Below are 24,965 nucleotides of genomic sequence, written 5' to 3' on the forward strand. Positions count from 1 at the left end.
CACCTAACTGAGTGTGGAAAGTGAATAAATAATTTTAATAAATAAATAAAAATCTTACCCACTTGTATCCACACACCATTTTTGTTCCAACAACTGTAAAAAAACAAGAACCCGGAAATAAAACACCATGCTGTTGAGGTTTAGTTAATATTTTTATTGGTTAGGTCATCCAGCTACCTCACCTTCATATAATTAAATTAAAATTATTTTTTAAATATTGTCTTCAACGAGGAAATGAAACCAAAATGCAACAAAAAGCAAAACTCATTCACACGTGGAACTGTTGAAGTTCCCATGAAAACGCTCCAATCACAACATCAAAGAAAACACAACTGAATGTAAAACACACTATACACAACTGGATCTATGACTATAGAGGAGAGGTGCATCATGGGCCGGAACACACACACACACACACTAGTGCACTCATGTACGTTCATCCAGTCAGAGGAGCGCTCAGTCTATCGTTCTGTGGCGTTCATGTCGCTGAATCTGTGCCGTTTCCCTTTCGCATTCTCCGGGGGCTGAGTCGGGGGCGGTGAGGTGATTAGATGTGGGTGTTAGGATGCGCTGTGGTTCGTGCGGTGACGGGGGCAAAGCCGGGTTTGCGATCGCAGCTCCCTCCCGCCCCGGCGTTCACACGCCAAAGGTGTTCTCGCCACTGTACGCCACGTATAAAAAGCCGTCCTCGTCCTTCTCTTTGTCGTACAGCTGCCCCATCGTGATGCTGCAACGCAGAGACGCACGGGTTTGTTTTACAGTGCGCACACAGTTTATTATTCAATTATGAGACAGGATGAGTGAACACTGGAGAGCCGTTTGACTTGATTCAAGTTTAAATGATGAAATATTAACACAACGAATGTGATAAAGATGAAATAGTTATATAAAAACTTTTAAATAGATATATTATTAAAGTGAAGTTAATAATTTAAAAGCTGAAAAGTCCTGAATAAGCTCAATTTTTTAAAATTTGAACAGTTTCCGAAGGTGTGAATTTGGGAGATTTCCTCCATTTGAATGGACACAAAAAGCTGAATATTTTATGAAGCTGAAGAAACAAAAATCGGTCCTAAAGTCCTAAATAAGCTGAATTTTCTTTATATTCAAACGTTTTCTGTAGCTGAAAGTATGAGTAATAGGAGTAATAAATAAAACAGTTCATGTTGACTGGTGGCGTTTGTCTCTGACCTGGACTGAGGCACCGTCTTGTCCACAAACAGAAAGATGGCCTTCTCTGACGGCAGCTGGATGCGTTTCCTGATGATCCACATGAACTGAGCCACCGTGATGTCAGAGGGAACCAGGTACTTCCTCTTATCGATGTCCACGATTTGTGATCCAGACACTTTCTCCACGATCACCTGACCAATCACACACACACACACGTGCGTGATCACAACTAGAACTTCATCATTCATTCATTCATGTCCACCCTGGACACATTCACACCTTTTCAATACGACATGACATCATGGTTGTCCTCTTTCTGATGAGCAAAGAGGGCACAGGTGCAGGCCAAGATGCACTCACAGCACCCTCTGTTGGACAACTTGTTAATTACTCCAAAATGTTTGTAGGCTATTGTAGATGAACAGGTTTACACTCTGAATTATCATCTACATTAATGTTTTAAGGGATGCACTAGTACTAGGTCTGCAACCTAGTACTATGTACTGTATATACATATACACACACACACACACACATATATATATATATGTATATATATATACATATACATATACATATACATATATATATATATATATATATAAAAAGAAAAGTAGTTTGTTTTTTGAAATTTAAGAACTATAAAAAGAAAACTGTCGATTTCATCACTGTTTTACTCTTTGAAGTGGAGAAGAAAATAAAACACAAGATTATGTAGACCCAGTTCTTATATTGTTTGTGGCCAATTCATTAAATTAAAACGAACCCACTTTGAAAGAAATGAAGCAACATCTGGATTGTACATGGCTCATGCTTGTACTTCTTCATGTACACATTACTGCATTTAAGTGTCGGGAAAGGCTTTTTTTAAATATTGTAAGTACACATATGGCCCTTTTCCACCTGGGGTCCCAACTCGCCTCGACTCGCCACGGCACGGTTGGTTTTCCACTACTCAATGTGGGCGGAGTCATCACTGCACGGCTGCATGAAACTGCCGTGACTTTGTTTTACACGCGACACACACACACACACACACACAAGCAGTTGTTTTCAGTGTAAATGAATCATTAGAATCAGTTCATTAAAACTATTTGTTCAGTACTTTGTCCATGACCGGAGCACAGACTCCGTCTGACACGGTCACTAGACTGAACTACAGTGGCAGGGTCTGTGATCAGCAGTGCTGTCGCTAAACTCCTCTGTTAAATATTGAGACTTTAGACACGTCACTGGTAATTGTTGGAGATTAACCCACATTTTTAGGATTATTAAGTCTTTTTAACTGATCTACAGTTCAGCATTGTTCGGCTTGATTCTTGTGACAGACGTCTCTTCCTGTGACGGCAGTCTGGCGACATCACGCATAGTGTCGCCTCAGCTCACTTGGAACCTTGCCAGAGCAAGGTTTTTTACTAAAAAAAAAGTACCTGGTACCAGGTACTATGCTAGTGGAAATGCAATTTAACCGTGCTGTGGCGAGGCAACGGAAGCTGCCCACTGATTCTGGAGCAACAATGGACCGGAAATAGTCACAGGCTTGGAGTCACTGTCCGTCTGGAAATCGTCCCCCAAGTTTTCCACAAATTACAAAATAATTGTAAGTATCAAACGATTATAATCTGACAAACGTCAGCTAGCACAATTATTAGTTCTAGTCGGACAGCGACTCCAAGCCTCTGACTACTTCCGGTCCAATCAGCCAATCAGCAGGCAGCTTCCTAAGGCCCCGCCCATGGTCAGAATCACAAACAGAAAACCACGGCACAAAGAACCAGTGAGGGATCGCAAACAAAAGTCCAATCATTGCAAACAAATAAAACACAATATATTTGAACAATTAAATTGATATTTTATATGCAATTTGTGTATTTTGATTGTGTGGTTCATTTTTGTTTGCTCAATTCAGTGTGAAAGTATTGTTTGATAAAACTGACACATCTAATTCCATGGATTAGAAATTTTATAACACGTCGACTTTTATTATTGCCCTATCTCTACTAGTACTAGGAACCACTGCAGAGGGGCTGAAGAGCCACATGCGGCTCTAGAGCCTTGGGTTGCACACCACTGAAATAGAAAATCTCTTTACCCAGCCTTAACAACAACCAACAAGCATCAGTGCAGACTCTCAGTCACTCACCGGGACTCTGTCGGGGTATTTGCTGCGGATCTTGGCTGATTCTACAGATCGATGTTCTGTGGAACAAAAAAAAAAACACAACACACGTGTACATTAATCAGGGAGGTTGTTTGACACTTGAAACAGAAAAAAAGAATCAATATTTCCCTCTTTGCGGACATCACAGATGACCAGTGATGGACAGACGTCAATGTCTGACAACTGGGGAGTGAAAAGGGCTGACAGCTGCTGTGGATTAAGATGTCTTTACCTACCTAAGCTAGTAATTACAGAGACAAATAAGCAGCATTTACATGTGAAACCAACACGAGAACAGTAATTCTGTGTAAACAGACACTTCACCTGAATTGACCATCTCATTTATTCACAGCAGCAGCATCTGGGTGTTTGTTGTTATTCTTGTCCTTGCTAATCCGTGTATTTTTAATCCTTTGGTGTTTGGTCCAAATGGTGAAAAATGGTAAAAGGAATGATGTCTTTTCATGTTTTGTTTTTTCTGGTTTCTTTCGTACAGAAAATCAAAAAAATCCCACCCATAACTGTAGGTAACATGCGTACAAGTGAATATATACTGATGTTTTAGACACAAAATATGATATTTCGTTATACTGCACCTACAGAGATTTAGTTTAGATTGTATTTCAATATATGCAACACTAAAGGTTACATACAAATACACTGTTTTATAATTATTGTATTTTAATTGTCACTTTAATCATTTTCAAATTGGCAATATAAACACATCCAAGCCACACAGGAGAGGATACATTGAAAACTCTCTGCGTTTCTTTCACATCTGGAGTGAAATATCATAATAATGACTCTGGTTTCATATGTGTCCTTGAGCAAGGCACTTAACACCAAATTGCAGCATGTGGATCGGTATGAACATTATAGTGTAAAGCAGCTCACCAAGACTAGAAAAGCTCTATAGGTCTACAGACCATAATACCAACTTTTCTTCTTCTTCTGATTTTATTTGGTAGTAACGAATAACAAAGACATTTAGAGGAAATGTAGTGGCGTAAAAGGTGCTAGAAACATGAATAACAAATACATATACGTGAATTTTGTATTCAAGTACAATAACAAAGTAGTTGGACTTTGTCACGTGTGACGTTCAGGTGCACGAGATGGGGCAGCGTGCTCATCTTTCTGCGCAGGCGCAGAGTAGAACTGCTCGAAGTAGCAATAACATCCGTCCACCATAAAAACAATTCGTCATCCCACGTTTTGTCGGAACCAAGGACACGATGTCCCTTCGTCTGCGCGGACAAAAGACGCGTTAAACAAAACGGAGACGAGGAGAAAACGAGCTGACGTTCACATGTCGGTGTGTTTTTGTTGTTTTCGATGAGCTTGCTGAGGCTAAAGGACAGGCCTGACGCCTTCAACAGCCATTACGTTCACATATGACTCACAATACGTGCACTTTATATCCCGTATTCTTCTCCTAAAGAAAATAAAGTCAACATTTGACCCTGAAAAGTGAGCCATGTGTCTATTTTCTAACACCTCTCCCAGCGTCTCTTACCCAAGGAGTGATCCTCTTTGAACATCCATTTCATGTTTGCCGTTTCCGGGATGATTTTTTTGCTCGATGCTTAGTATTTGTGACAGTTTAATGTTGCTTTGGCCTCGAATCTCTCTGTTTTCTCGTTTTCGTCTCTGTCCTCGACTCGTTTTCTCCGAGGTAAACAGCTAAACGACAGAGGGCGTCCACAGAAACTCTTCCTCCTGAGCAAAATAACAAACTAAAATCTGACAAGCTCCGCCCCAGCCTCCGCCTCCTCGCGCTCAGCCAGGTATGACGTCACGACAGGACCGTACCATTCCGCCGAGACCACGGGGTAAGTTGACGCCAGAAGAGGTCGCTACACCGAATAGATCGGCACGAAGCACTTTAAAGTAGTGTATATATATATATATATATGTATACATATATATGTGTATATATATATATATATATATATATATATATATATGTACGTATATATATATATACATATATACACTACTTTAAAGTGCTTTGTGCCGATCTATATATATATACATATATGTATATATGTATGTATATATATACATATGTATATATATGTATATGTATATATATAAGGACGTGTATTATTTCCACTGCATTTTACCATATATATATATATATATATATATATCTAAGGACGTGTATTATTCCCATTGCATTTTACCATGAGCACTAAGAGTTAATAACTTCAGGGGGGAGCAACAGAAAAGTGAGAGTCTACAGAACAGACACAAACTACAGTCGAATATTAGAATTCATCACATTAGTGAAGCAAAAGAATAAAAGTTTTATTATGTTGTGAGCTTCATTGCAAATTTTTACAAATTTTACTGCTGAGCCTTAATATGGCTGTATGTACAGTATATATGTATAAACGCATATACATATATACATATATATGTATATATACACACATATATATACATATATACACATGTATATATATATATATATATATATATATATATGTATACACATATACATATATATGTATATGTATGCAAATTGAGATTATGAGGCTTTGTCTTGGTTGTCATCTGCAGGCGGAGCTTTGGTCTGGTTGTCAGGTGGCAGCAGCTTCCCGAGGTGGTGGCCTGTGGTGATGCCGTACGACTGTGACTCCCACTCCTCCTTCACTTTGGGCCAGAGCGAGAACCCACCCTGGAAGCTCAGGTCAAACAGCTCACTGGGGGCAAAGGTCAACGGCTTTTCTGCCAGCAGTCCTTTGAGTCTGGACTGCCATCCTTGTAGCATTGCTGCGCGCACCGCGGGGGGGCAGTGAGCCGGACTCCAGAATATCTGAGGAGCAAGAACCTGAAATCCACAGAAGTGCAGCGTGCCGTTCTGAGAGAGAGAGACGGAGACGGGTTAACAACCGTCCACCAGCACCAAAACACTTCAGAAACCTTACATTTAAACATGTATTATGGCATTATCAAAGGGAAAACCCTGAGTTAAAACTTTATTTTTCACCTGATTTTAAAAAATATACTTTAATACAGAGGTGGAAAGAGTACTGAAATATTTAAAGTTAACAAGGTTCTTTCTTGTGTGTGCAAAAAGGAAAAACATGAATTGTTTTTCATTTAAAGGCAAACCTTAAATTTAAATTAAAGCGCTGACAAGATAAAATATGAAACACAATGTATCGGTCAAAATGGGTCAAAGGTCACAAATGCTTTAACTTTCTCATTCAGGGACCTAAATTAACCTCAATTCACCTGTCCTCATCATTCACCTGTCCTCGTAATTCACCTGTCCTCACTTGTTCTCCTCATTCACCTGATCTCATCATTCACCTGTCCTCATCATTCGTCTGTCCTCCTTATTCACCTGTCCTTGTCTTTCACCTGTCCCCGTCTTTCACCTGTCATCATCAGTCACCTGTCCTCACTTGTTCTTATCATTCACCTGTCCTCATCATTCACCTTTCCTTGTCATTAATCTGTCCTCGTCTTTCACCTGTCCTTATCATTCACCTGTTCTCATCATTCACCTGTCCTCATCATTCACCTTTCCTTGTCATTAATCTGTCCTCATCTTTCACCTTTCCTCATCATTAACCTGTCCTCATCTTTCACCTGTCCTCGTCTTTCCCCTGTCTTCGTCTTTCACCTGTCCTCATCATTAACCTGTCCTTGTCTTTCACCTGTCCTCATCATTAACCCGTCCTCATCTTTCACCTGTCCTCGTCATTAACCTGTCCTCGTCTTTCCCCTGTCTTCGCCTTTCACCTGTCCTCATCATTAACCTGTCCTCATCTTTCACCTGTCCTCATCATTAACCTGTCCTCGTCATTAACCTGTCCTCGCCTTTCACCTGTCCTCATCATTAACCCGTCCTCATCTTTCACCTGTCCTCGTCATTAACCTGTCCTCGTCTTTCCCCTGTCTTCACCTTTCACCTGTCCTCATCATTAACCTGTCCTCATCTTTCACCTGTCCTCATCATTTACCTGTCCTCGTCATTAACCTGTCCTCATCTTTCACCTGTCCTCGTCATTAATCAGTCCTGTGAAAGAGCAGATCGTTGATAAACACCTGTAACGGCCACAGTGTGATGTTAATGTCTCCGTTAATCCCGTCGGGCTGGAACATCTTCTGTGTCGCTGCAGTCGAGAAGGTCAACATGGCTTTTTTGTCCTTCATGAGAAGAAAAAACATTTAATGATCGAGAAAGATAAATGTTACACATTGACACTGTATATATATGCAGTATTTCAGCAAAGATGCAAAGATGCAAAGAAGCAAACAACGTAAACAAAAACGTTACGATTTTAGTTTACGTTTACCAGTGGCAGAAATATTCTGATCTCTTACGACGATAAAATTAGTCAAATAAATCGTGAAGAAGTAATGTCATGTATTACTAATCTGTGTATTTTTTTTTTTTTTTTTAAAGGAAACGAAAAGTTAAAAAACAGATAGTCAGTTTATCTCCAATATTGTACTCAAATGAAAAATGAGGAAAGCGCATTGACCTTGAAAACACCCTTGTCGTACATGTTTTGCAGTGAGAAGGCAAAGCCTTGTGTGAGAACCCTGTCAATCCAGCCTTTCATGATGGCAGGAACACTGAACCAGTACATGGGAAACTGCAAACAGCAACAACACATGTTACTTTCAAATTTACATTTAAGTTTTTGTGATACAAAAAAAAGAGTATTAGGGCCACATGTAAAAAAAAAAAAAACATTAAAAGAAAGAAAAAAAAATAAAATGGAATGCATTGTGAGATTATTCTCAATTCTGAAAATAATCTCAGAATTCTGATTTTAATCTTTTCTGAGAAAAAAGTTAAAATTCTGAAAAAAATGTCATGTGTGAGATTAATCTCAGGATTCTGATATTAATTCTGAGATTAATCTCAGAATTCTGACTTTTTTCTCAGAATTCTGACTTTAATCTCAGAATTCATGCTGTTCTATGTTTTTCTTTTACACATGTCCCTAAAATAAAGGACAATAATAAAATAGTCTGACCTGGAAGATGACGAGCTCCGCCTCCAGTACTTTGCGCTGCTCGGCTACGATGTCGTCACTGAGGCGACCTTCCTTCCAGGCGTGCATGGTTTCTTCCCCATACTTGAAAAGTTCTGGGTTTTTGAGGTCACCTGGACACAATAATCTCTGTCAGAACTGGATTGTTAACAAAAAAAGAAGAAATCCCAAAAATTCACCGATGATGTCGTCCTGCGTGGCGCTGGCTTTGAAATTCATGGTGTACAGGTCGGACACGATGACCCTGTAACCCTGCTGCGTCAGCTCCTGAACCGTCACATCACGAACCGCTGAGTTGAACGAGGCCGAGCTCTGGTGAGCGTAAACGACCAGAACCGTCTTCTGAGCTGAGAGGGAGAGAAATATTCAGTTTAACTAAAAATGCAAGAACGCAAAGAACAAATCAGGGAGCACAAAGAACACTGAATAATCTGTTTGAACATCTGATCTGATCTTTAGCACAAAGAAGAGAAACAAGAGCATTGTCTATCATACATGTACCTTCAAAGGAAACTGCTCAGTTACTCGAACACATGCAGAATACAGAAAAGACAGAACACGAGCCAAAGAAAATAAGATAGTATGGACGCCAACTGCTGTGAAACACCAGAGACAGAGAGGAGACTAATGTGTGGCAGCTGAATCTGATCTACAGCTGAGTGATGACCTTTGGAAGAATAATCATATCAGGTGTATAGATAATCCCCCATATAATCTGGATTCCCACTTTCATGGCTGTCAATGAATATATTATAATCTGCTCAAATTGATGATATCCAGCCTCCATAACAACGTGAACACCTTACAATTTCGTTCAGATGTGGTCTAATCTGACTTAATGTCACCTGACTTGAATTTCTCAGAATTCAGACTTTTTCTTAGAATTCTGACATCAATCTGACTTTAATTTTTTTTGTCAGAATTCTGACTTTAACCTCAGAATTTTGACTTTAATCTCAGAACTCTGACCTTTTTGGCACAGAATTCTGACTTTATTCTGACTTTAATCTCAGACTTTCAGAACTCTGACGAGGCACTGCACTGCACTGCACGACATATTTTTGTTTTGCTTCAGAGCTCTGTAGGTGCATCCTCCATAACAATGTGAACATGTCATTTCCACACTGAAATTAGATTTTTAATGTTTCCAAAAGTCACACTTCATTTTTGTATTATTATTATCATCATTATTATTATTACTAAAAAAGAAAGAATAAAAGCATCTAATATATTATTATTATGAAGTGGATTCTGCAGCATGAGCAAGAATAAATCCACATAATCCCATCTGAAAAACCAGGAAAAACCTGTCCAGACGTTGTTGTCACTTTTGTACCTGCCTGAGGGAGCAAGCAGTGGATCAGTGTACACTCACCCATGCTGTGCAATCTCCTGGATCCCGTCTGCAGCCTGGACCTGGTTCCTGACGCCTCTTATAAACCCACAGTGTGTCCTTGCGTGAGAATGAGAAACATGTTTTAGATGCTTAGATCACATATCAAGTGTTTCCAAACCCTGTGAGACGACAGGGGGAAAAATGCAGTCAGGCAGTTTAACCAGTTTGGGCACTCTGTGTGTGTGTGTGTGTGTGTGTGTGAGTGAGTGAGTGAGTGTGTGTGTATGTGTGTGTGGTTGTTGGTTGGCCTCAGAAAGAATGCTTAGGGTCACTTACAAAGGATTATCTGACAGGGTCATGTGCAGTTTCAGACGTGGTCTAATCGGACTTAATTTCACCTGATTAGAAGAAAACTGGAGGAAGGTGTCGGGGGTTGGTGTCTCCTGTCACCCGTCTGTCTCTGATCAGGCTTTTACAGCTGAATAAAGGTCTGAGCTGGAGACGACAGATTAGATCTTTAAAAAATATAATATATAATATATATATATATATATATATATATCCTATTATCAGGTAGCTGGTCATATATATATATATATATATGTATATAGCAAGGACTCAGGAGACTGGGGCGTCCATTGTCAAGTATGTTGGTTTTAAAGCTGGGATTGAGGATTTGTGTGCGCCATTGCCGAGGCAGACCTCTCCAACTATCACCCAACTAGGGGCTAATAGTTGCACGAAGGGAGCCTGCAGGGGTCCATTGCGTTGCTCTAGGACCTTGTGTGCCTGGATGGCGTCTCTTCCTACAAGTTCAAGATCTTAGCCTTGGAGTCAAGTGGTGGTATCTTCAAGGCTAGAGACTTGAAGTGTGGATGGTACCTTGCAGCTGCTGGCGTAGGGATCTCCGTCCTATTATCAGGTAGCTGGTCACACGCAATAAGTGTAGGGAGGGCTAGACTGGTCTTCTTCTCAGCTGATTCTACAACGAAACCCCTCCCTCTCCAGCCTACTGTCTCTGACACACCTGCACATGCTCTCAGTGTGTAAGTGGAGGTGTTATCTGCGATATTAAACATCTCGAAGAAGGTTGACCTGGCCAACGACCTGTTGTCATCTAGAATGGCATACGCCCTCGCCTTTTTCTCCGGCTGACCTTCAGGATACACATAAACGAGGCAGATTTTTGAACAAGATTTCCCTGTGGTGCTGTTTCCACAGACCTCTGTGCAAGTTGAGGTGGTGATGCAAGAAGAGGGAAATTCATTTTCCTCCCCACCATGCTTTTCATAGGAGATAACAGCTTGCTTCACTGACCAAGGTGCCGGCCCAGCATGAAGGGCTGCAATGTGCACCCAATGACAGCCTTGCAGGCCTTTTCTCTAAGACAGGCCTTCTGTTCCTCCAGGGGCTTCTCTCTGAAGGCTCTACATTTATGCAGTTGCTGCAGCTTTTTGTGAGCAGGACACGGCTTCTCAGGGCTGTCCAAACCCCAGACCTCATCTTTCTGTTGAGTACTGTCCACCTCTGTTCTGTACACCGTTATTGGAGGTCTTGGTGTTTTCATTGAGAATCTCTCTCCCTTAGGTGGTGCAATGCTGGAAGTTGCGGCGACGAAGCTCAGGTAATTCCTCATCCTTGACTCCTCACGAATGAACCTGGAGAAGACAGAAAACGGTGGGTAGCTATATTGTTGTTTGTATTTTGTCCAATGCACCATCCATTTCTCCTGAAGACTAAAGGGCAATTTTTCCAAAATAAGGTTAATACTACATGCGGCGTCCAGGTAGGAGAGGCCTCGTAAGTAACCTTCCTCTTGGGCACACTGCAGTTCAAGGAGGATGTCACCTAACTCCCGCAAACATTGGGGTTCTCTATAAGAGACCTTGGGGAAACGGACACGCTTTGAGAGCAGTCTCCATTGCCTCTGCAGACCCGTAGCTCTCCTCTAGCTTACCCCAGACCATACTGAGGGCCTCAGCAGGATGTCTGATGTGAACTGACCTCACTCTCCTCACATGCTTGGCGGATTCTGGTCCAAGCCACTTAATTAGCAGGTCGAGTTCCTCACTGGGTTTCAAATCGAGATCCTCAATGGCATTGGAGAATGTGGACCTCCAGGCCCAGTAATCTTCTGGCTTGTCATTGAATTTCTTGGCTCCAGCTGTGAGTAGGTCACGGCGAGCTAAGAACCTTCCCAAATCTGAGGCATCATAGCGGGATCCACCAGACACATTGTCTCCACCTCTAAGTGACTGGTCCTTATCTTTTGTATTGTCTATGGGTGACCATAAGCTCTTAAACTGTGGGGTGTTCTGTTCGCTTTCTGTCCGAGGAGTGAAACAGACCAGCGGGTGTCTCTGGCCAGAAGTTGCTTCAGTAGCAGCTGGGCTGTGTGGGAATAACTGCTGCGAACAGGTTTGTGCTCTGGTGGAGAGTCGTCACGTGGCTTACTGTCAACTTTGACCTCAGTCCCAGGCTGTGGGTTGTCGCCGTATGCTGTTGGCAGGTAGATGTCCATATAGGCAGACTGGTCTCGAACATAGCTTTCAGTTCTCTCAGCTGACCCACAAACCGAGGTTTTGGTCAGCGCCATGTACTCCGGAGAGCCTCTCGATGTCTGCTGTCTCCATGGCTGCTTCAAGGACAGTAGCTTCAGCTCAAGCAGCATCCGCCTCTTTCTCCTGCTGGATGGCTTTCAGCATAGTTTCAAGCAACGTCTCTTGTACCTTAAGCTGAGTCTTTCCTCATGACTTTTCCTCTCTGCAGCTGACATCTTGGTTGACGTGGATGAAGAAGCTGAGCAGGCTTGATATATATCCACTGAAGCTGAAATTACCGTTGAGTGCGTCTTTTTACTATTCCGCCCTCGTCAACGAGTCCCCTTTCTTAACTAGACAGACAGATAACTCCTCCACACACTGTAGTCAATGATCAATGGATTTATTGAGGTTTGTATTGACAACATGAGAATGGAGTAAAACTGAAATGAATAAATAAATAAAAGCAATGTTGCGCATAATAAGCCTCATTATATAAGTTTTTTCATCATATAACCTTTGTCCATTTCTCTGTACATGGTTAATCATTGAGCTAGCTGAAAGCCATTAACATGTCAAGTCACTTGCTTAGCACTGAAAACACATGAAAACATGGCCTAACAGAGTCATCTACACAAAATACAAACGTCAAAGCAAAACATAGGCAACTTATCAACACTGTACTTACAGACGATGCTTCTTAAAGTAATTCCAACAGAGGATGGATGTAGATGCCACCCATGTGCTCTCTATCAAAGTGTCAGGGAAAAACAAGCTGGCCATCCACAGGACACTGAAGCTAAACAATGAGGACAATAATACACAAACAGAATGAGCACCACCTAGTGGCTGCAGAATGAATTTAAACCCCTTCTTTCCTCAGGCCAATCTCAGACTTCTGACTTTTTTCTCGGACTTCAGACTTTTTCTTAGAATTCTGACTTTATTCTGACTTAAATCTCAGAATTCTGACTTTATTCTAACTTTAATCTCAGAATTCTGACTTTAATTTCAGACTTCTGACTTGTTTCTCAGAATTCTGACTTTATTCTGACTTTAATCTCAGAATTCTAACTTTAACCTCAGAATTCTGACTTTATCCTCATAATTCTGACGTTATTCTGATTTATATCTCAGTATTCTGGCTTTAATCTCAACTCCTGACTTTAATATCAGAATTCTGACTTTCTTACAGTCTGAATGTAATCTCAGAATTCTGACTTTAACCTCAGAATTATGGCTTTAATCTCAGAAATCCTGACTTTAATCTCAGAATTGACTTTCTTAAAGTCTGACTTTATGCGCTTTTTTCCACGTGCCTTTAACAGTTCTTCCTTTTCAATAAATACATTTGTTTAAATTTGAAATCTCCTGCTGCTTAGTGGCTGCAGAAAATGTGTACTGTAAAATGTGCATTAAAGCTGGGTCTTCTTAATATTTTGGGCATCGATCCTGGGCTTTTATTTCACAATTTAATTCAATTTATTGAGAAGGGTTTAGTTTTGCGTAAAACACCATGCTCATTTTATTTATTTAAAGCTTACATTAAGTTTATCTATAACCCTGATCTTAACTTAAATTTAATGGGGGGAAAAAGATAAGAAATGCCAAAATCAAAAATACCCAAGTGTGAATAGTGTTTAAGAATCTGACGGCATTTGGTATGAGAGGCTTCTTGGTTGCTGTAGCAGCCCTATAGCACCCGCCTGAGGGCAAACTGACAATAGAAAAAGAGGTAGAACAGTAAAGAAGAGTTGTAGGGCCACAAGTAAAAATTCTGCGATTAAAACCAGATTAAAGCCAGAATTATGAGATTAAAATCAGAATTTTGAGATTAAAGAAAAGGTGAGAATTCTGAGATTAAAGAAAAAGTGAGAATTCTGAGATTAAAGTCAGGATTCTGACTTTTTAGCATGTTCTTATCTTCTTCTGGTTACACAAGTGCAGTGTTTTTTCCACTGTGTTAACATCAACACAGCAGAGCTGCTCCTTCTACCACACAATCCTGCCTCAGGCAAAGTCTGAGATGATGCCAAGTTATGTAAAATGGCCAGAAAGTGCTCCAAAATATGAGGATTGAGGATTGAATGGGACAGTTCTAATTCCACACTGACATTACCACAAACTCACCACAAACTCTGTGACTTTGGACAGAGTTTTGCTGTTGCCGTCTTCCTCCACAACAAACAATTGGTCCCTGCTCACTTTTGCAGGCCCCGCCCACTCACACAGGTGTCAGACGCCCAGGTTGACTGGGACTCATTCTGTCTCCCTCTTTTTCCTCTGCAGTGTTTGTCGGTTTGTCAGCGTCCATGTGTCCACAAGGTGACTCACACGCTGCTGCTTCACCTCCTCGTCCAGCACTGGGAGTCAAACTGGATTCACGACTCACTGGATTGACGTGTGTCTGCGACGTTACCGGGTAAGGAAACCTGTCCCTGGAGACATTTTTGATTCACTACAGCAGGAGAGTGAGGGAAGTTTGACTTTGATGCTGTTGCGGACGAGTATCCCTCACCTCACTCTACCTGGTGCAGCTTTTCAGTTAGCATCAGAAGATGTTTACTTTGTCCCTGGTGACCTGCTGTAAAACAAGTATTACCAAAGTGGCTGCCTCTACGCCCGATTCTACACAAGTATATTTATTTCAATTTCTGCCAAATTAAAAAAAACATCAATAAGAAGAATAATTTAATCAAAGGTTTTACACACTGAACCTTTAATGGACACTGCACCTTTAAAAGAAGAAGCAAACGTGTTTATGTCTCACTCAGATGAAGATAGAGAGGAATAGAACACACCAAGTTACTGCAGGAGGAAGACAACAGAGTCTTCACCTTCCCTCTCGTCCGTGTTGACTCTTGTGGGACATGTAGCTGCAAGCCGGGAGGGGGGTGTGTGTGTGTGTGTGGGGGGGGGGGGGTTTACTGACCTAGAATTCACAGCGTTGACATCACACCTGGATCTGGAACTGTAAGGGGCAAACCTCCAAGGCTCCCAACAAGTTTAGACCTGATGTGTTTTTGTTGATGTGGCCTTCTTATCAAGTCAAAGATCTGAGGGAGATAAATATTCACAGGATTCTGAGATTAAAGTCAGATTACAGTCAGAATTCTAATAAAAGTCAGAATTCTAATAAAAAGTCAGAATTCTAATAAAAAGTCAGAATTCTAAGAAAAAGTCAGAATTCTGAGAAAAGTCAGAATTCGGAGATGGCAGACTTCACCCCATTCACGCAACAGGCCTCTGGCGCCCTCCGTTGGCCAGTGCAAGCAAATGTGGAAGCACAGACAGACACCAAAAACTTCACTTCACTTCACATAGTCAGTTCACTCTGTGGGAGTAAACTGACTATGTGAAGTACAGGTGTTCTTCCCACTCTCTCCTCTCTGGCGACACAGACTCAGATTTTTGACATTACCGTAATAACCACCATGTTGGCTTTGAAGTGCAATTAATTTCTCTGGAAACCGCTAGAGTTTTACCGATAGCACAAACCGTCACGCGTAACTACAGTGATGCACAGTGCGCTTGTGCAAATGTGTCGCCAGCGATACGCTTGGTGTTAAAGGGTTTTAACGGTTGGAGGGAACCAGTTCTGTTCTACTATGGGCCCGGGACAACTGACCTTTTTGACCCCCCCCCCCCCTCCATTGGCAGGCCTGCCTAAAGCCATCCCCGGCCATGGAAAAGGTTTGGGTGTAACATTGTGACAAATCTAAATGTAGAACCCTGTGCCAGTTGTCCAGCAGAACCAGTTGAACCAGTTGGCTAATAAATTGACACACAGGAATGCACACTCGTGCCCAAAGCAGCCGCAGACTCATGATCTCACACAGAAATGAGAGGTGGTGCAGGGAAATGGCACCAAACTCCTGAACCACAAAGACTACATTTGCATAACGACATCTGCTGGAAAACACAGGACAAACAACTCGGCTGCTTTGCTTGTGTACATAAGTTTGTTGTGTTTTCGCTCCAATGTAAACATGACATGAGAGAAAAAACAACTGGTTATTGTGTCAGTCTGACTCAAAACTGGACTTTAAAAATCCCACGTAAACATTTCAGTCCAACAGATTTAGGCCCCGTCCACACAGAAAAGGGTTCAGATGAGTACGCATTTTTTTTTTTGTCGGAGAGGCGTTACTTTCAGACTCTAATGTTCCTCAGCAAAGACATTCTGTCATGTAAAGAAAATATTTACTTAAAATGAGTCTTAGTTTATTTAATTAAACTAACTGTACGAATTGACAGTGTCTTGTATAAATATTTGCACATGCACACACCCATCTGTGTGTTTAACACAAACCATATCCCCTACCGTGAATACCTTGCTTGCCAAGAGAAAAAACAACAACTCTCTAAATTATTTTAACCTCCTTGAAATTGAATTTTTTTGCTTTGTGCAAATGTTTTTTTTTATGGAGACACTATCTCTATCACCTGCATATTTTGAGTTATTCCTCAAAATATTTGAGTTATCACCTGCAGTGGCATGATTATTACAAAAATTAAATTTTTATCCCTGCATTATTTATTACTCTGATGGCCCTTTTCTGCATTATATATATATATATATATGTGTGTGTGCAGAATTTATTTTTACAAAGGAGTGAAGGGAATAGTGAAAGAAAAAAGGAGATAGAAACAAGAACTACAGGGTGGAACAGCATCCCTACACCCAGTGTATCTACAGTAAAGACAAACCGAGAGTGGTTTTTATGAGTACAAACAAATCAATTCAATTAAATTCAATTTTATTTGTATAGTGGCAAATTATAATACACATTAAGGCATTATACTGTACATACACAGCATCATGGAACCCAACAGTTCACACAATGAGCAAACACTAACTAGGCATCAGTGGAGAGAAAAAACTCTCTTTTAACAGAACCAGACTCAAAGATGTGCGGCCATCTGCCTCGACAGGTTGGGGTGAAAGGAAAATTTGAAATTTGTCAAAGGTTGAATTTGTGTAATTAGGAAATACGTCACAGTTCAAAGTTCACTTGGCTTGGACAAAAGTAAAAGACAAATGGTCTGTTTTGTGACTTCTGCACAATTTAAAAGGAATCATAACTTTGACTCCACAACATATGTGACATTTACACACAGGAGTAGTACTAGTAGTACTATTCCCACGGCATTATACCAAAGGTGCTCCTGCAGCATCCGTGATCCGTGCCATGTGAGCACTAAGGCTTAAGTTTGAATTAAAACGGAATATCTTGTTGTTTTAAATTAAAACAAACACACATCGTGGGTGTGTGTCTGTGGCTTGTTTTCATATGAACACCTCTATGTGCTCATACAGTGACAATCATGAAAAACAAATTTCAGATCTTGCAAGTCCTAATCCTTTAGTCATCGGTATGAAGCGTACGCCTGTGTGTCACACAGACTACACCGCTGCTGCCTGCTGCCTCAGAAACATCCCCGTCTGTTTATGAGCACTGAGGAGAAAGTGTTTCGTCTTGTTCGTTGCCACAGTGGAATCAGGATCTACATCAAGACAGTCGCGTACAGGCTCGTTCATGTTTCTCTAACAAATATCAGTTAGTCCCGAGGGGAAACGACTCACTCGTACTTAAAGGCAAGTTTTTCCACATGATTTTCTTGCCTTCATTGGAGAGGAAAGAGTTAGAGGGAGAAAGAAGGAGATAATGTGTGAGATGACACACGGGGGACACAATGGGGTGTGTCATCAGGACTAGAAAGGCGCTACGCTAAATACAGACCATTTAAAAATCAATCCACTAATTGATCATAAGAAGGTAAAGTCCTGGTACAATTTCAGTCATGATTCAAATGTAAACAGTGCTTAAACACATGCAGCATTCTTACTGGGGACACTGTGACATAATGCATTATAGCCCCTTACACAGTCTTACATAAAGTACCTTAAAGGGATACTTAAGTAAAAAGAATGTTACCAGAAAATGAAGTTGAAGTCACCTTTTTTAATAATATTATTTCAAAAGTCATTTTCTGATATAAAATGTACTTAAAAGAAAGTGAGGAGTTAGGATTGAGCCATGGTGGATCAGTGGTAGGGTGAGTTGTCTTTCAACTGGAAGGTTGTGGGTTAGTCAAAATGTGTCCTTGACTAGAAAAAGAGACTAGAAAAGCTCTATATAAATACAGACCATAATACTCAACTCTTGCTCACCCGGTTTTATTTGGTAGTAACGAGTAACAAAGATAGTTAGAGTAGTACAGTATCATCACTAACTTAACTTGAGATGCTATCTCATCAACATCTCCATTCTTTTAAATATTCATGAACGATGCCCACAGTGCTGAGAGTATAAATGAACCTGACCTCTTTCTCAAACCACAACGACTACTGACCTAACCTTAACCTTAATCTTAACCTTAACCATACAACATTAAAGAGTAACTAAAGACCCTGGTCTGAGGCTAACTCCGCCCACTGCCTGATTTTGAAAATCTACAAAAAGTGGGCAGGGAGTTATCAGTCTGAGGAGGCGGAGTCAGACATCCGTGGCCATTAAATCAATTTTCTCCTCCGCATGCATACCCGGACTCTCCTGTCTTAGTCGGACTACGGCCTTAGCTCGATTAAACTGTGCATGTCAATGTACTTAAGTGACTCTTGTTTTTGTCTCATTCATCCAGCTGGCGCCGAAAAGAAGTATGTGGAGGAGGAGACCCATGCTGTTGTTTCCAGCGTTCTTCATATCCCTCGTTCTCTTCCGTAAAGATTTCAGACAGATGCTGACTTTCATCCCTGGAATCATCAAAAACCAAGTATCTGCAGAATCGGGTCCTTATGTGTCTCCAGGTCCGTATTTGGTGGAATATCCCTACCAGTATCACTTCATCATGAATGAGCCGCAGAAATGTGCAGTGCAGAAGCCTTTCTTGGTTCTGGTGGTCCACGTGGCGCCACAAAACAGGGCTCATCGTGACATCATCCGTAAAACATGGGGAAGTGAAAGTGTGGTACTGGACAAAGTGGTGACGGTGTTCTTCCTGCTGGGGCTGTACACTGGAGAGGGAGGCGAGCAGCTCCGAGAACAGCTGCTGCAGGAGAGCAAGGAGCACCGCGACCTGATCCAGAGCGACTTTGTGGACCGCTACAAGAACCTGACCATCAAGACCATGGTGATGATGGAGTGGCTGGACGCCTACTGCTCCAACGCATTCTACGCCATGAAGATCGATTCGGACGTGTTCCTGAATGTTCCCAATCTCATCGCACTGTTGTCAAACGCTCCAAAGTCGTACTACATGACCGGCCGTGTAGAGAGAGGAGCTGAAGTTCTTAGAAATTCAACATCAAAATGGTTTGTTCCTGAGGAGATTTACCCTCAATACTTTTACCCCACATATGCTCTTGGTTTGGGCTACATCATGTCTTTGGACCTCCCAAAGAAACTGGTGGAGGCAGCCAAACACATTAAAGCTCTTTACATTGAAGACGTGTATGTGGGCATGTGCATGGAACACTTGGGCATCCCCTTCACTGACCCTCCAAGTGTGTTGGATTTTAACGTTTCTCCTGTGATCTACAATCACTGTGCTTTCCATAGCCTCATAGCCACAACGGTTGAGGATCGCGTCAACCTTTTATCGCTTTGGGAACACTTTCACAGCTCTGACACATTTGACTGTGACCAATTCAACCTAAACGAGTACGTACAAAGATTGAAAATTAGATTATCTGGCCAAATACACCCAAGCCCAAGTATGATTATTAGTGTCCAATAATATACACTGTTTGCCATGAATTGCATTAAAAGATGTCAGATTAAATTCAAACAAAAGGTCTTATTCCTTTTAAATTTGGTTCACACATTTGTTACCATCTGTATTAGTGAGCACTACACCTTAAAATGTGCGGTTCTATTACTCAACATGATGTCAAAACAAAGGGTTTATTTACCCCACCTCATCTAACTGCATAGCCTCATAGTCTGTCCATGTGGACCCCATAATGGTTATATCCGATCAGACAACATGGGTCCCAAGCAGGTATGTCCGTGGTTCTACATTTTACTGAAACCATATGGGACCTGCATAATTTGCCCACTTCAGACTCAGTGGCAAATAGCACCCACTTTGTAACAGGTAGCCTGGAAAAGGTGGGCACGGGCTTGAAGTGGGCAAACACGTGTGGAACCCCCATGGAAACCATGCACAAACCCGCATGGGACCCATATCGTTAGCCTGAGGACCCACAAGGACATGCTAGCTGCCCATGACCTCAACCTCTCCCATCACCTGAGAGACCATCTGAGATCTGCTGCCCAGAAAGCTGAAGAAACTGTTGGACAAATGGTCAGAAAACATCTCAGGGAAGCTTAGCTGAGTGCTAGTCGGCCTTGCCTGGGTATGGACCTGACTGCCATATGCTGCAATGACGACCCAAGTCTGGGCAGATGTCGCTGGTTTAAGCAAACTTTTGTTTTCAGGAGGCCATGTTGGCCAACTTCAGATTCTCCCAATCACAAACCCTGGCGCAATATAGGTGTGCATAGCTTTTGTACACATCCAACATGTTGTTCGCCAAAGAGCAGCTGTCCACGGAGCTCAGATGCCATAACTACATTTTCAACACAAGATGTGTTGTTTGCTTGTAATATATTAAACATGTTTTATGATCTCATTTGTCAAGTGGCTCCACGCGTGTCTGGCTGCTGAGCTTTTGTTTGTTTTTTTGCACTTTTTGTCAGAAATTCGATGGAGAATTCCTCCAATTAAAGAGTTTGTGGTGAAGCCTTGGCGTCTTTTACTGAACACAGTGTGTGTGTGTGTGTGTGTGTGTGTGTGTGTGTGTCACCCCACTGCTGACATCAGTATTGACCAACGCTTGTCAACCATTAAAGAGATATTGCACTGTTTCTCTTAGAAGAGCTTTTGTTTCTTTGAGTTTTTCATATTCTCACCTGTCAAACTAAGTGAGTCACCTGGACAAGAGGGTTTCAAACAGACGCCACTTAATATTTATTTAGATTATTATTATTTTTTTTTTAATAAGCTGTCGCTTATCTTTGCCGTTCTTCTTCTTCTCTTCTTGCTTGATAACAGTCCCTCTGGCTTTCTTCATTCCCTCTCTATACTCCATTAAAGCTTTATTTGCTCTTGCTGGCTTTGGTGTATTTGTGTAGCAACACTACAGTGCCACATGCAGGCCTGGCATATGTATTGCAGCACTTTCTCTCCCCCTTTGAGTCTGGTTCTGTCAGAGATTTCTTCCTTTTTTCCCCTCCCTACTGACGCCTAGGTAGGTAGGTAAATAGACAGGTAAGTATACAGGTAGACAGGTAGGTAGGTAGGTAGGTAGGTAGGGAGCAGTGAGGTTCATTCATGACTGGGGAGGCACTCGTCGACCCAAAATAGAAGCTTATATTTAAATTTTGACCTTAATTGACACATTAAGTTGTTTCAAAAGCTTTTAATTATGCTTTAATCAATTCCATACTGTTCAATAATATGATAGCAAGAAAAACAAAAGAACATTTATTAATATATAGGTAGGTAGGTAGACAGACAGACAGACAGACAGACAGACAGACAGATCAGTTTGAGAGCCCTGATCTAGAGGAGAAGAGGATCTGTGCTTGTGTGTATATACTCGCAAGGATATTGATGATATCGTACTAGTCTTCACTTCACAGGGCTTTTAGGGTTAGGCAACGGGAAAATAACACGGTGGTTCTCTCCAAGGATTGGAGAGTAAACTCTGGATTCTCTGATCAATCAAGAGTCAGAAAGACCACCAGGGATACATGTAGGTGTAGATTCCAGGATGGGCTTAGATTAGGGTTAGTACAAAAAAATTACCAGACTATGAAGACTATCACCAAATCATTTTGGTTAAAAAAAGGAGACTTGTCATCCCCAAAAAATATATCTATACCAGAGGTCACCACTAGAGGCTGCCAAAGTACTCACTGTGGAGTACACAGTATTGTAAGGAAAATGATGTGCTGGCCAGATTCAGCAAATGTATGTTAGTACATTTTGTGTATTGGAAATGAACAATTATGATCTTTTGGCAAATAGTTATAACGTCCTAAAGGAAAGTGTCAAACTTACCTACAGAAAGAGCCGGAAGATGGCAGTGATACAACATCATGAAAGAAGAAGACTGTATTTGTATTTGTGACCTCTCTATGACCCTTTCTGGTTGTCAGGACCAGTGGTCCTCATGAAGACCCAAACCAGGCAGAACCTCATTTCTGCATTTAAAAAAATGTTTTTTTAAGAAAGTAAAACAAGCCTAATTTCTGAGAAACTTAAAAAAAATATGAAGAACGAAGAAAATAAATATTGTCAAGCAGGTGTTGCACTTGAAAAGTGATCTACCTTTGTCCTAATAAGATATCACAGCTTATAATTTCAATTGTTGTTGTTCCTGTTTGTGTGCAGTATATTAAGGTTGTGTTAAATACAAAAGTAAAATTCACCAGCACAGATTTCGATATGTGCAAATATAAGAAAGTCTTAAAGTGGCTGTAGATTTACAAACTAGTTGAATGTATTCGAGACAAGCAAATTTTGCCTGTACCCAATTTCCTCCCCAAAATGAGGAAACTGTTAAGTTCAGGGCTGAGACTTAAATTGTGGTTACAATTACAGTTAACTGATACAGTATCATGCAATGAAAAATGCTGATATTTGAGCAAAATCTATTGGTGTGTAAATAAGTTAATGAAACGAAAATAAATCACCTGTCATTTTTCACTTCCTCCGTGGCGCCTTCAAGCGGTGGTCGGCTCGTGAATGTGGAAATCACGCTGGGTGGATAAATGCTCCTACAGATAAGAAACAATGGAAACAATGAAACGGTAACAGAGGAAAAGCAGTAACATAAGTCTTCTATAAACACCTTTGGTAAATTTCCTTATTTTAAATATGGCTCATATAAATGAGGTTGTTTCCCAAATAGAAACAAACAAAACTCTCAGCCCAACTTTTTTCAGAATGAAAGGAATGACACAGTGAACCGACGTTTCTGGAAGAGTTCCTGAGTGAAATGGTGCAAGAACTCTGTCTAAACTTAGACAGCAATCATTTATAGTGAGGGGGCGGAGTCAGCTGCGGGGCTTGCATCACCTCACTGGCATGACTGGTATGTGTGAGAAGTTTGTGAAATGTGTGCTTGCTCTGCCAGAGTGGGCAGATCCAAGGCAACGAGCTGAGGCGTTGGTGGATTCCCTCCGAGGAGGATCCACGTTACACGAGGCACCAACACTGCGGCGTGTTGGGAAGGGAGGAAGTACGAAGTAAGTAAGTTCGTAACACCAATCAAAATAACAAAGACACAACAATTACAATAGATAGAAACATCTGTATGATGTTCACATACATTCAGCAGCGGTTTCTTTCTTCTCTGCCTCAATGCACTGAGAGTTCCCCTGAATCTTTTCGGATTAAGACAATAATTCAGTATTCTTAATGTCATGTAAACATTAGTCCGACTAAAATCGAGCTAGTCTTAATCCGGTTAGAGTTATCATATCTGGATATCCAGGATATGACTGGAGTCGGACTCGTTGCGTTCTGCGCATGCACCAAAATGTCCTTCCCGGTCTTTGACCCAGACGTAGAAACTGCAGAACTGTTGCCGGAAAAGAAAAACAACACAGTGGCGTTGTAGTGTATGCAGTACTGTTGTAGTTTTATTTGATGTCGAGCCTCTGGACTCTCGACTGCGACCAGACGAGCAGAGGTTGGGGGACAGTGAAGAATAAAGAGAGTGAAAACAAGACACGCCATTTGTATCTTTCAATCAGAGTGGGGCGGGAAAATCCCCGTCAGCTCCATTTCCTGAAGCATGAAAAGCATCTATGTGAAGACCACGCCCCCTCACGCCACATTCTTCCATCCAAAAATGTGAAATGGAATGGGGCCTAAATGGCTCTGGAGACTTTGTTCTCTTGCTCACAGTTTTTAAGCGCTTTCTTATATATACGTAAAAGGCAAAGCTAGCGGCCGTTCTTTACGCTCGCCTGTTGTCCTGAGCGATGGCTCACGACTGACACAACAGTGTCACAGGTGCAGGTTCTATTATTATACAGTTCTAGTATCTCTAGCTTCACTCGATCAGGAAACAAAGTGTTCGTTCGGCTCGTGAAATGTCAGAAAATGTTGACGGGTGTTTCTCAAACCAGGATGAAATGACGTTTTCAAACGTCTTGTTTTAATGATTCCTTTTGTTGTGAGGAGCAAAGAAACCCTTTAAAATAGTTGACAATATATTTGGTAATGGATTAATAATATCGTCGCAGCCCTGATGCTAACTGACGCTACGTTGACTGAGTTGAGGGATATTCAGTGGGAACATGGAACTTAGATTTTTAGACACGGGTACTGTACAGGAACAAATGATTTGCAGTCAAAGTCCACGGGATGTAATGATGCAATGCCACTGTGGCCCCGCCCACTGTGGACTTGCAAGATATAAATGTATTATGTTCTATTTTTAGAGACACACACACAAACACACACAGAAGAGAGAAGAATAACAACACAGTGAAATCAAAGTGATATACTATGCATATATATACATATATATACATACATACAGTATATATATGTATGTATATATATATATATAAGGACGTTGTTACAATCTGCAGTCTCACCATTAGACTTTTTTGTCTCTATGTGGACATTTTGTCACTTTAATGTCATTTTATGTCTCTTTGTGGTCATTTTATTTCTCTTATATATATATATATACATATATATATGTA

The 24,965-nt window shown here is 41.1% G+C and overlaps 3 protein-coding genes across 6 annotated transcripts; 1 reads left to right on the plus strand and 2 right to left on the minus strand.

The window, feature by feature from the left end:
- Positions 1 to 139: 139 nt before the first annotated feature.
- Positions 140 to 5,081, minus strand: LOC131460113 (gamma-aminobutyric acid receptor-associated protein-like 2). The gene is made up of 4 exons (XM_058630416.1): positions 4,851 to 5,081; positions 3,317 to 3,372; positions 1,192 to 1,364; positions 140 to 727 (listed from the first exon to the last, which is right to left on the minus strand). Exons 1-4 carry the CDS (start codon positions 4,882 to 4,884, stop codon positions 637 to 639), a joined length of 354 nt encoding a protein of 117 aa, XP_058486399.1. The 5' UTR covers positions 4,885 to 5,081; the 3' UTR covers positions 140 to 636.
- A 529-nt stretch (positions 5,082 to 5,610) lies between these two features.
- LOC131459846 (ribosyldihydronicotinamide dehydrogenase [quinone]-like) lies at positions 5,611 to 23,014 on the minus strand. 4 transcript variants are annotated; one of them, XM_058629971.1, is made up of 8 exons: positions 22,938 to 23,014; positions 15,164 to 15,287; positions 9,731 to 9,808; positions 8,535 to 8,702; positions 8,338 to 8,468; positions 7,837 to 7,950; positions 7,397 to 7,498; positions 5,611 to 6,200 (listed from the first exon to the last, which is right to left on the minus strand). In XM_058629971.1, exons 3-8 carry the CDS (start codon positions 9,732 to 9,734, stop codon positions 5,868 to 5,870), a joined length of 852 nt encoding a protein of 283 aa, XP_058485954.1. In that variant the 5' UTR covers positions 9,735 to 9,808; positions 15,164 to 15,287; positions 22,938 to 23,014; the 3' UTR covers positions 5,611 to 5,867. The 4 variants fall into 4 exon arrangements, with proteins under 4 accessions (XP_058485954.1, XP_058485953.1, XP_058485950.1 ...); XM_058629970.1 differs by lacking the exons at positions 15,164 to 15,287; positions 22,938 to 23,014 and adding exons at positions 10,090 to 10,186; positions 12,920 to 14,669; XM_058629967.1 differs by lacking the exons at positions 15,164 to 15,287; positions 22,938 to 23,014 and adding an exon at positions 12,920 to 14,669.
- On the plus strand, positions 14,568 to 20,429 carry LOC131459886 (beta-1,3-galactosyltransferase 1-like). Its single transcript, XM_058630022.1, has 3 exons — positions 14,568 to 14,653; positions 18,877 to 19,948; positions 20,299 to 20,429. The coding sequence occupies exons 2-3, from the start codon at positions 18,895 to 18,897 to the stop codon at positions 20,427 to 20,429; spliced, it is 1,185 nt and encodes a 394-aa protein (XP_058486005.1). The 5' UTR covers positions 14,568 to 14,653; positions 18,877 to 18,894.
- Positions 23,015 to 24,965: the final 1,951 nt, after the last annotated feature.

The sequence above is a fragment of the Solea solea genome, chromosome 5 (assembly GCF_958295425.1).
Source record: "Solea solea chromosome 5, fSolSol10.1, whole genome shotgun sequence".
In the NCBI taxonomy this organism is placed as follows: Eukaryota; Metazoa; Chordata; class Actinopteri; order Pleuronectiformes; family Soleidae; genus Solea; species Solea solea.